The sequence below is a fragment of the Hordeum vulgare genome, chromosome 3H, assembly GCF_904849725.1.
Source record: "Hordeum vulgare subsp. vulgare chromosome 3H, MorexV3_pseudomolecules_assembly, whole genome shotgun sequence".
Taxonomy (NCBI): Eukaryota; Viridiplantae; Streptophyta; class Magnoliopsida; order Poales; family Poaceae; genus Hordeum; species Hordeum vulgare.
Genome location: NC_058520.1, coordinates 13,007,899 through 13,019,559, shown reverse-complemented (window position 1 = coordinate 13,019,559; position 11,661 = coordinate 13,007,899). Strand labels below are relative to the sequence as shown.

Genomic DNA, 11,661 nt, shown 5'->3' with positions numbered 1-11,661 from the left:
GATTCTGGAATTATGGGACCACTAATATACCCACTCCACTTCGAAATAGGATGTGTGGTGTGAGTATGACGGTTCAATGGCATTTTATTTGTCATTATAACACCCTACTCTGGTATATCATTTCTATGGAGAATGGACAAAAGTATTGAGGCTAACGATCAAGGGGAAGAATGTTGGTATTTGATCTAAGGCCCAACGGGCTATAGAGAAAAGAAAGAAAGAAAAATAAAAATAAAGGATAAACAAAAAAGTAACGTGAAAAAAGAGGGCCCACGTTCCAACGAACGTTTCCCCCGTCACAACAGAAGCGCCCTGATCGGGGCACGCTAACCAACGTGGTTTTGGTCCCCTGTCGCGAGCGCACATAAAAAGGTGGGAGCAGCCGGTACCTGCGCGTACCGTCTATTACTGCACCCTACATCCCTAAAACCCTAACCGATCTGGGCACTGCATGACTGGAAGATCATCTCCAAGCTTTGCCCTTGTTCCAGGGCAGTGCCGGTGGCGCCCTGAGGGACGCCGCTACCCTCTGCGACTATCTGCCCCGAGCCTGCATCTCGCCTGCATCGAGCAGGCATGAGACTTCGCATCGACTACACCAATGACCTCTTTCATTGGTGGTAAGAACCCCATCTTCCCCTCTGCTTTATCTTCTCTTCAGATGATCTATAAACGACTAGGCTAATTGTTAAACCTAACAACCATATCTCAGGGGATTAGTTAACTGGAACCACAACGGGTGATGTGGACTTCTTTTCAAATTATGTTTCCACTAGTCGTCAACTATATATATTAGTTAAAGTGCAATTAACATCCATTGCATGCAATATCTGCTATAAGTGAAATTTAAAATAATAGTTATGATACAAATTTAAAATTTCAACTATCAACATGCAACAATGCATATCTGTTACCATGATGCAAAAAGACAGTATCATTTTCAATAAAATTCATTTTCGTATAATTTACATATTTGTATGGTTTAATAATTATGTTAACACAATATTTTATTGCCTTGTTATATTTTTAGGGAGTGTTGGTATGTCTTTACTCATACTGTATATCAATGAAAAAAAAGAGATTACGCATCATCATGAAAATATTCACCAATTCTTAATTTGTATATTTAATAGTTGAGTGTCATCAAACTATAAATTATTAGATAGTACTTGCCTTACTCTAGAAATGCTGAATATATTTTCCAATGCAAAAATTTATTTCCGCCTGCCTTTAAAAAAGTGCTTAAAATATTGTGTGTTTGCCAATTCATGGTATATATAAAACCCAGCAATATAAATATATCATGATAACATTTGAGCTTGGTGAAAAATAACAAAGGAAGTACATGTTATTTTCTTTTGAAAAAAAACGTATATGTAGGTGTGTACTCCCAAACTTAATACTTTATAAGAAAATAGAATGGATGTACAATGGATGCATGCCTTTTATCTACTGTTTGGTATTTTAGCTCCACACATAACTACTTTTGTTTGTGTCACATGCAAATAAAATATTTTTAGTCAAACGCTACATATATGTAGTGGACATTTACATCGATGGATAATTCTGAATTCTTTCAAATTTATTAATTAGTCATAATTCCACACCTAAGCAAATGAATGTCTTGCACAATATACTTCTTATGAAGAAAGACAAATAAAACCAACAAAAATTCTGTTGTAAACTTTCTGACATAGCAGCGGTCTGAAATTTATCACTCGTCAAAACAGAAGTATTCATGTGTCCATAAGCTCAAATATTGATCTTGAAGCTGTAGCGTATGAAGATATATTTATTCGCTATATGTTTCGTATATTTTCAATTGGAAGATAACACACACAGTTGGCGTGTATGCATGCAGATGTAGCAATTGTCCAACTACATAGAATATATCATCTGAATAATAATTGGGAACTTAGAATCCCAAGACATGTTCCAGTTTTAGTCCGACATAAATTTTTCTCATCAAGCAATCAACCATAACAAATATCTTGCAGAGAAACTTAAATAAATAGAAAGATCTAATGGGAAATATTACCATCTTTCAGAAAATAGCGAACCAACACACCATTAATACAGGAATACATAGCCATGATGCTTGTATGCTATAGATGACCCGTTTCATACATAAACAGCTACTTAGATCCAACAATACATCTATTGAGGGGGGATCAGTACCTGTGGTGATTTGCCAACCACATCAATAGGCACGGACGATGACATGGCTGGTCTAAATGTTGCTCCTGTTGCTATTGTTTTGGCGTAGTATTGCTTCTCTCCGGCAGCTAGATATGCTCCTGCATGCTGCAGCAGGTATTTGCGCAATGGTAACATCTCAGTATCCATCGGGAAAAGTTGTATAAGATCATCATGTTTAACAACAGTACTTATATAGATAGAAGGTGAAGGACTGGAGTCAAGTTAATCTATTCCCTCTATAGATACACCCGTGCGTACGTATATACAGCCGCAGACACAGGTAGCAGAGATTTCTTCCGGCAGCTATCTCACGCATGAGAGGCACGATCGTTAGCGATAGGGTTTCTTGATCTTATTTATTGCTTGCAGCTTCGGCTTGCTAACAGCCACGAATCCTTCCGATAGGATCAGGCATGGAGCTCAACTCGAATATACACATGGACAACGTCCTGATTCAGCATGCACTTGATTAAGGTTTGCGGCCGGAAACGCAAAACACACCGGATGGGAACAGGATTTGGTTAACTCAAGTAGATTAGAGGATGGAAGAGAGATCATATCGAGGAGGATGTGTTTGACGCAGCTGTAGAGGCTTGTGCATGACGTTTCAAGAGAGAGGTCAGGGAAAGATCTCTAGTTTGACATTGTTCACAACTTTAGGGGTAGATTACGGTTGAAAGGAGTCATGTTGATTGTTCATTTTAGAATCCAACAGTAAATCTACACCGTTATAACTTGGTCCCACCAAATTAATGGTCCATAAATTCTAATCAATAGATGAATTTTCTTGGGAGTATCTACACCGTTATAACTCGGTCCCACCGGATTAACGGTCCATAAATTCTAATTAACGTGAGAATTTCTTGGGAGTGCCTAATTAGTATAAGTATAGAAGTATAGATTGTAACCCACATTGGCAATTAGAGGAGTAATATCTAGCGATGAAAGTAATTTTCTTTTCCGGTTGAAAAGTAATTACTTTCGGTGTGCGTTGATTGGTGCGTTGGTCGTTTCTAATTCATAGTATTTGACCCATGAGAAATCAGCTGAAAAAAGGTTTTGGTGTTCTTTTTTCCAAGTGACCGATGGTGATTTGGTGATACACAAGCGCACTTATTTATTGGTAATCTCATCTCGCATAAGACAAACAACAAGATCATGTTGTAGCTAAAGGTGGCTTTGGTCCTGTCTACAAGGTACTACATTTGTACGCCTATGAGGTTCACATATTTTTCTTGTGAACTGTTTTAGCAGCCTAATATGATCACTTGTATGAAATAAAGTATTTATGCCAAAATGGCAGATGATGATTTGAGCCTAACTTTTGGATGTATTTTTTTCCCTCAGGGCCAGCTTCCAGATGGGTTGGAGATAGCGGTTAAGAGACTTGCTTCACATTCCGGACAGGGTTTCCTTGAGTTTAAAAATGAAGTCCAGCTCATAGCCAAACTCCAGCACACAAATTTGGTTAGGTTCTTGGGATGTTGCTCCCAAGAAGAGGAGAAAATACTAGTCTATGAATACTTGGCAAACAAAAGCCTGGATATCTTCATCTTTGGTATGTATTTGACTTTATTAATTTACTTTAATTATTGTCGGTGGTTGTGTTGCATCAAATAACTAAAGATCACTCAAAACTTTTATTTCCATCAGTTATGTGAATATATATAGTTTCATTTATGTGGGTGCTTTTCTCCTTATAGTAAGTATCTAATTGATATGCAGATGAGTATAAAAGAGCTTTACTAGATTGGTCAAAACTATTAGAAATAATTGAAGGAATAGCACATGGACTCCTTTACTTACATAAGCACTCTCGGTTGCTTGTCATACATCGAGATCTTAAACCAAGCAACATCCTTCTAGACAGCGAAATGAATCCAAAAATTTCAGATTTTGGGCTAGCAAAAATACTCAGCTCAAATGAAACTGAAGACGACACTACAAGAAGAGTGGTTGGCACATAGTAAGTTTCATAGAAAAAACTCCAATTACAATTATATATATTACATTTCAACCAGATAAGGTAATCCTGACATTTATCATATAACATTTTAGTGGTTACATGGCCCCTGAGTATGCTTCGAAGGGTGTTTTCTCTATTAAATCCGATGTCTTCAGCTTTGGTGTTGTCATTTTTGAGATCCTTAGCGGAAAACGGAATTCTGGTAAACAACAATGTGGAGGCTTCATCAATCTGCTTGGATATGTGAGCTTATACACACAAACTTAAGCTTGCATTTTTTCCCTTCATTTGCTATAAAACCTAATTTATGCAATGGTATTGCAAACAGGCATGGCAATTGTGGGAAGACGGAAAGTGGATCAATCTCCTTGATGCATCAATGGTTCCCGATAGTCACTTGGCAAAGTTAATGAGATGCATTAATATAGCATTGTTATGTGTACAAGAGAATGCATCCGATCGGCCAACCATGGGACATACGGTTTCAATGCTAAGAAGTGATACTATGATCTTGGCTAAGCCCAAGCAGCCAGCATATATCAATGTAAGGGTGGGGAATGAAGAGACGGCCAATGCTCCTGAGTCATGCAGTATTAATGATATAACCATATCTGCCACAATTCCTAGATAGTGGTTTTCCTCGTGTCACGCGTTATTAATCCATCTCATTGTACTAGTATTCACCATAAACATTATATGATGTGGAACTATAAGTGTTGCTTCAAATGTGAGATTATGTACCCAAATAGTATTAAAGCAGGCTTCCAAGCTAGTTGGAGTACATAACCAGCAGCTTTTCCCATACCTTTGATCATATTGTCCTTTCGGTCTTGCGAATTATTACCTTAATTCAGTGGTGCGCATGTAGCATTTTTTCTACCATTCTAGCCTACATAATTGAAAACCCATGTTGCATGTGAGTGTAGAAATCAACTACAATTATGAATGGTTGCATGACAGAAGTACATGGAATTCTCGAAAGACTTCTCTTATGCCCAGAAGACATCAGGGAGTGGGAGGAGTGGAGTGTTGTGTCATGACTTGCGTAGCAGGGCTAGGTGTGGGAGGAGTAGAGGAGGTTGTCGGTGGCGAAGTAGCTCATGAAACCGATCACGGTGGAAGAAGGTGAAAAGGCGGGCTCACCACGGGTTCATGGGGAAGTAGAACATGGTCGTGTGGTGAGGCACGCGGCAAAGGTTAAGAGTCTTTGCTCGGGCGACGGCCACTCGATGCATGCAAGGTGCTCGACAGGTGGATCTGGAGCTCAGGGAGAAAACTTGTGCCATCTGGCCGGTTTTCCCATCTAATCCGTTTTTCAGACGAAAGTCATCCGGTTTTGAAACATGAGGGACTAAGGGTGTGTTTGGTTGAAGAACGAGGTGGAACGTAATGGAATGATTCCATGACATTCCATTCCATCAGGTTGTGTTTCTATGTTTGGTTGAAACAATAGATGGAACGGGCCTGCCACCGCCGCCGCACCTGCTCGGTCCGTCGCCGCCACCACACCTGCTCTGTCCGTCGCCGTCGCCGCACCTGCTCCTCGAGCCGCCGCCGCACCTGCTCTCGAGCCTCCGCAGAGGGAGAGGGAGAGGGCGGCGTCGGAGAGGGAGAGGGAGAGGGCGGCGCCGGAGAGGGAGAGGGAGAGGGCGGCGCCGGAGAGGTGGCGCCGGAGATGGAAAGGGAGAGGGCGGCGCACCTGCTCGGGCCGTCGCCGCACCTGCTCGGGCCGCCGCGCACCTGCTCCTCGAGCCGCCGCAAAGGGAGAGGGAGAGGGCGGCGCCGGAGAGAGAGAGGGAGAGGGCGGTGCCGGAGAGGGGGCGGGAGAGGGCGGCGCCGGAGAGGGAGAGGGAGAGGGCGGCGCCGGAGAGGGAGAGGGCGGCGCCGGAGAGGTGACGCCGGAGATGGAAAGGGAGAGGGCGGCGCCAGAGAGGGAGAGGGAGCCGCACCTGCTCGGTTCCGCGTGGTTCCTCGATTTGGAGGTACCAGCGCATTCGGGATCTTGGGGGAATATGTGTTCCGAAGAATCAGTTGGTTCCGATTCCTGTACCCAACTAAACACGAGAACGACCCTCGAAAACGGAATGGACCCGTTACATTCTACTTGATGACAGTAACCAAACACACCCTAAATGTCGCCCAAACAAAAATTGAGGGACCAGATGTAGACTTTAGTTAAACTTGTGGGGCAAAAATATACTTTTCTCTTTGCCCGCAAAAAAAAAATACTTTTCTCAAAGATAGGGTGACACCGAGTCAAGCAACAGTCAACAGACTGGTCGGCGTCCACTGCGAAGACTTGCTTTGCATTCTTACAAGTCAATCCATTGCCTTCTACTTTTGAAAAAAAGTCAATCCAGTGCATTAAGTTGCTTTGCATTCTTCCAAGTCTACGGTGGGCACAAAACACGTACATTTCCAAGTCCATCCACGCGTGCCAAACACGTATGTTTTTGCGTTTTAAGCAACGGGAAACGGAGACAATCCGGACCATCAGAAACCCTGCCGCATAATGGTGACCGTGCTGCTGCTCCTCCTCCTCATGTCGGCGTCCCGCGATCGGCCACGTCTGCGGCAGCAGCGGCAACTACACGGCCAAAAGCACCTACCGGTCCAGCATCGCCGTGCTCAACGACACCCTCCCCGGCAACAGCTCCTCCTCCCCGCAGTTCTTCACCACCGCCACCACCAGCGTGGTGCGTGCTCTTGCGCTCTGCCGCCGGCAGTTAACTTTTCCAAGGAAATGAAACTCGGCCAAGGTGGATTTGGCCCTGTTTATAAGGTATAAATATACAACACCTAAAGTACAGGAACAATGATGGGAAAAATGCAACCCGAAACTTCGTTAAAGTATAGGAACAATGATGATTAGAATATAGACCCAAAGTAGTGTAAATGTGCTTTTACTCGGTCCTAGTGAATTGTGAATCAACTTGTGAAACCTAAAGCAGCCCGGATTGTTGCAGAATACTGGTGAAAATATATTTTTTCCTAGGGCTACTTGCCTGATGGTAATGAGATAGCAGTGAAGAGACTTGATTCACACTCAGGAGAAGATTTCGTAGAGTTCAAAAATGAAGTTGAGCTCATGGCGAAACTTCAACACAGAAATTTGGTTAGGCTCATGGGATGTTGCTCTCAAGGAGAGGAAAAAAAAATACTGGTCTACGAATACTTCCCAAATAAAAGCTTGGACTTCTTCATCTTTGGTAAATATGTGCACTTTCAAATTCATGTGATACTCATTGAGATCTTAAGCCAAGCAACATTCTCTTGGGTAGCGAAATGAATGCAAAAAAATTCAGATTTTGGACTAGCAAAAATATTCAGCTCAAATAACACTGAAGCAAAAACTACAAGGAAAGTAGTTGGTACACTGTAAGTTCCATTTAAATTACTCCATTTGTGAACATTTAAATTGTAACTCGACCGTATAGTAAATGGATATATATTGTTACATAATTTTAGTGGCTACATGGCACCCGAGTATGCTTCCCACGGTATCTTCTCTATCAAATCAGATGTCTTCAGCTTTGGTGGTTTAACTCTTGAGATCCTTAGCGGGAAAATAAATTCTCATGAATGTGGAAATTTCATCAACCTCCTTGGACATGTGAGTGCACCTTTACACATCCATAAAAAATACTACTTTATTATGTGTCTTCCTAAAGTATTTGCTAAAATTTCAAATAGGCTTGGCAATTATTTGAAGAGGAAAGTTGGGTCGATATCATTGATGTGGCATTGCTTCCGAACGGTCATTGGGAAGAAATGATGAGGTGCATTAACATTGTATTGTTATGTGTACAAGAGAGTGCAGTTGATAGACCAACCATGTTGGATCTTGTCGCAATGCTAAGCAACAAAACTATGATATTAGATAAGCCTAAGCACCCCGCATATTTCACGGGGTTCGGGGGATAAAGAAGCACCCACTACAACTCAGTTGTGTACTGTTAATGATGTGACTATATCTATGATAACCCCTCGATAGTTGTCTTTGATATGCATATCCAGCGTACCATGCATGCCTGTGTTGCCACATCCAAACATAGTTTTTGATGAGACATCCCTACTAGGTACAGTTGCATCTTCAGCCCACGTGATCAGGCCAGACCAGGTTTCAGAAACACAATGACCAATGACTAGAGCTTGCATAAGCCAAGTCAAATATCAGAATCTTTCATTTCTAGAAACTTCCACTACTTCACATGAGAATGTGATATTATCTAAATCAAATATGGTTGTATTAGTAAGGAATGAATGGACTACATGGACGAGTACTAATCAAAACTACTATCTAGTAGTCATCAACATGGAGTACCTGCAATCCTAATCTATGTACTCCCTCCTTCCCATTTTGTTAGGCATATTAACTTTTGCATGCATTCCCAAAATGTAAGACGTATGCACTCGATTTCCTCTCTCAGTGGTTATAGAGGATTGCTAATTTTTGGGTATGGTCAGAAGAGATTGTGCATGTCTCCCTCTCTTTTTTCGAGTCATGGACGCTTCCCGTTGAGATGGATCAACTAACGATGATTGGTGCCTTAAGTTTCGTGCTAAAACTAATATGCCTAACATTATGGGAAGGAGGGAGCACTAATCTTCAATCTCTAATTTTTTTGGTCAATCCTGAAGTTGATAATAATTATCCACCATGCCACATATAAGTCAGAAAATACCCCTTCATTTGTTGGTCCATCTCAAAGTTGATTGTAAGTATCCACCATCCCACCCATAAGTCAGAAAGATAACCCTTCGTTTGTAGGTCGTTTCGTTGCACCTAGCGTTCCGCCTCAAAAAAGAAATAGCAGAACAAGGATTCAAACCAAGAAAACTTAGAAGCCACGGATCAATCATGTTAATCCCGTCCGGCACGGACTCCTTAGTATTTGCCTACACTAAACAACAACCGTGTTGGGCCTTTTATGGGTGACATCGAACTGGGACAAAACAAAAAAATGCAACCGTGGAAGATCAAAATCTTACGAGCTCCCTTCGTTTCACGAGGGTTCCACCGCCAGCTCAACTAGCTTTTGATTGTAATGAAAGACATGATTCACTTGTTAATGAATAGTCCTACAATGCTCTTTTACACTGGATGTCACCAATTTATATATGTCTGCGAGTAGACAATCATCAAGCCCCCTCGAAGGCAAAAAAAATGAATTATAATAAATAGGGTGAGGTGTGGAACATATATGGCTAACTGGTTCTACTCTAAACGGGATGTGGGAAAAAATATCATGAGATGGTATAGACTGGAGCTAATATATTTGAACAAGAGAATGTGCATGATTGATTGGGTTTAACTTAAGCGGGATTATGGGTAAAAAATATATTCCACCCGAATAGGCTAGGCAAAGTTGATCTTTAAAGTAGAAAACGGAATTCAATCAAATAATGCTTTGATTTGTGTGCAAACTTTTGCCCATTTAGAATTAGGTCGTAGTCCCATGGAGCACGTGCATGAGGTTTGTGTGGGGCACGGCGTGGCCCCATGTCTTCAATAACAATCATGTCGAGCAGTCAGCATATCCGTCGCCCACATGCTCCAATCCTATGTGTTGCCTTGCAAATGCCCGTCTTGCTCCATGAGAGCAACCACCTGATCTGTCCGGGGCGTCATTAGAACCAGCAGTTTTGTACTTCTGTCTCCATGAAGATGAAAGGACGTCCAACGTTATCTCCTTTATTAAACTCGGCCTTGGGCCTCTCTTTTATTAGAAGGAAACGTGGATGAATGATTTAGTGATAGTAAGCCACAGTCCCATAGCAGACCAGGGCATGGAGCGCACTGGTTGAGTAATTAGGTGTTTGTTAAATCTCAAAATAAAAGTAATTAAATGTTTGTTTGCCTACAATAAGTAATTGGGTGTTTGCATCCCTCAAAAAAACTTATCAGGTGTTTGTTCTAAACTCCCCCAAAAAATGATTTTTTTCTAAAGTACTGAAAAATGCGTTTGCTGTAAAGAAGGTAATTATGTCTTTATTCCCTGCAATAAGTGATTAGGTGTTTATTAGAAGGAAAATGTAAATATGGAATCACATAGAAAAGGGATGGAATTAAGGATCAATTGATGGATACTTGCGTGCTTGTTTCTTGCGGACATGGAAAATGGAGACTCAGCCTAGCAAACGAATATCCCGAAAACAGAAATACAAACGTAGAAAACTAAATACGGCGAGAGAGAGTCACACGAACACATGGACATGGCCAATGGCACGCAAGCAAGACATGCCCACACCGTGATGATAGCAACGACATGTTCGATACTATTTGTGTGAGCTGTTTTGTATCGATACTATTTCATTATTTTGTAATGTCGATTTCATATTATAAATTGACATTTTGGTGTTTTACCAGCTTCATATAGTTATTTGCATTTTCGGGTATCCTACTTCAGTCTTAATATGCTTTATCGGTGAATGTATAGTTGTTATGCGGTAGTACCTTAACTTTATCTTCGTGCTATCTATTTCCCTAAAAGGAAAACATAGTTTGCCCTTTGTCACCTTGTGCGGCCGTATCTGACTTGATCTACGTTGTGATACCCCCCCCCCCCCTTTTAGTTGTCTGCAATCAAAACTTGTTCTCTTATACACCTTAGCCGAACACACCCCTTCACCGACCCCACATGGAGACGATTGGAGACCGCATAACTTCGACCAACACGATAACACGATTTCATAGAAGGCATATTCTAATTATCATTCTATGAATACCATCTGCAATTACTTTGTATGTAAGAATATTTGATTTTTTAAGGGCCCAGTATTCCGAGCTCGCCTCGGGCCCCAAAAATCTCAGGACCGGGCCTTGTATATTCTAATTATCGTTCTATGAATACCATCTGCAATTACTTTGTATGTAAGAATATTTGATTTTTTAAGGGCCAAGTATTCCGAGCTCGCCCCAAGCCCCCTAAATCTCAGCACCGGGTCTGGTTGTCGCCCGTCACCAACGCAAGAGGAAGAGTCGACCGAAATAAAATTGACATCTAAAAGTTCCTGCGTGTAAAGTCCTAAACAAGACCTGAGAAGGTAGGCAAGTTTTTTTTTCAAAATCAATCAAGTACTACTCCTATTAGACAAGGACTCCTCTAAATTCCTAAACCTCTGATACATTAAACAAGCCGACGACAGGCTAGTCAATAAATGACCAAATCTTATATTCATTACAATAATCTCGTGATAGATACATGTACTCTATACTATTACATCTATATACAATCAAGAGCATGACGTAAGGTATTGTATCTTTGAGAGAACCCTAACCTGGGTAAAATCCTATGTCCCTCTTACCATCGTTCAAAGACGCCTACTTTAAGAGCCTCACATTGAAAACCATGGGGCTGGTTCTGGGGACCATGATCCAGTGCTTCGACTGGAGCAGGGTGGCCGGAGATGAGGTTGTGGCTATGGTAGCGCTATGCAAACCACATGACATCATGCGGGCTATGCTTCAATCAGGATCTAGTGGCTAGTCTACA

At 41.6% G+C, this 11,661-nt stretch overlaps 1 protein-coding gene and 1 pseudogene across 1 annotated transcript; both read left to right on the top strand.

Moving 5' to 3' along the window:
• The first annotated feature begins 3,233 nt into the window (after positions 1-3,233).
• Positions 3,234-4,796, top strand: LOC123441349 (cysteine-rich receptor-like protein kinase 10). Its single transcript, XM_045117823.1, has 6 exons — positions 3,234-3,255; positions 3,343-3,395; positions 3,547-3,757; positions 3,925-4,165; positions 4,258-4,408; positions 4,494-4,796. Exons 1-6 carry the CDS (start codon positions 3,234-3,236, stop codon positions 4,794-4,796), a joined length of 981 nt encoding a protein of 326 aa, XP_044973758.1.
• Positions 4,797-6,677: 1,881 nt separating this feature from the next.
• On the top strand, positions 6,678-8,089 carry LOC123441348 (annotated as a pseudogene).
• The last annotated feature ends 3,572 nt before the right edge of the window (positions 8,090-11,661 follow it).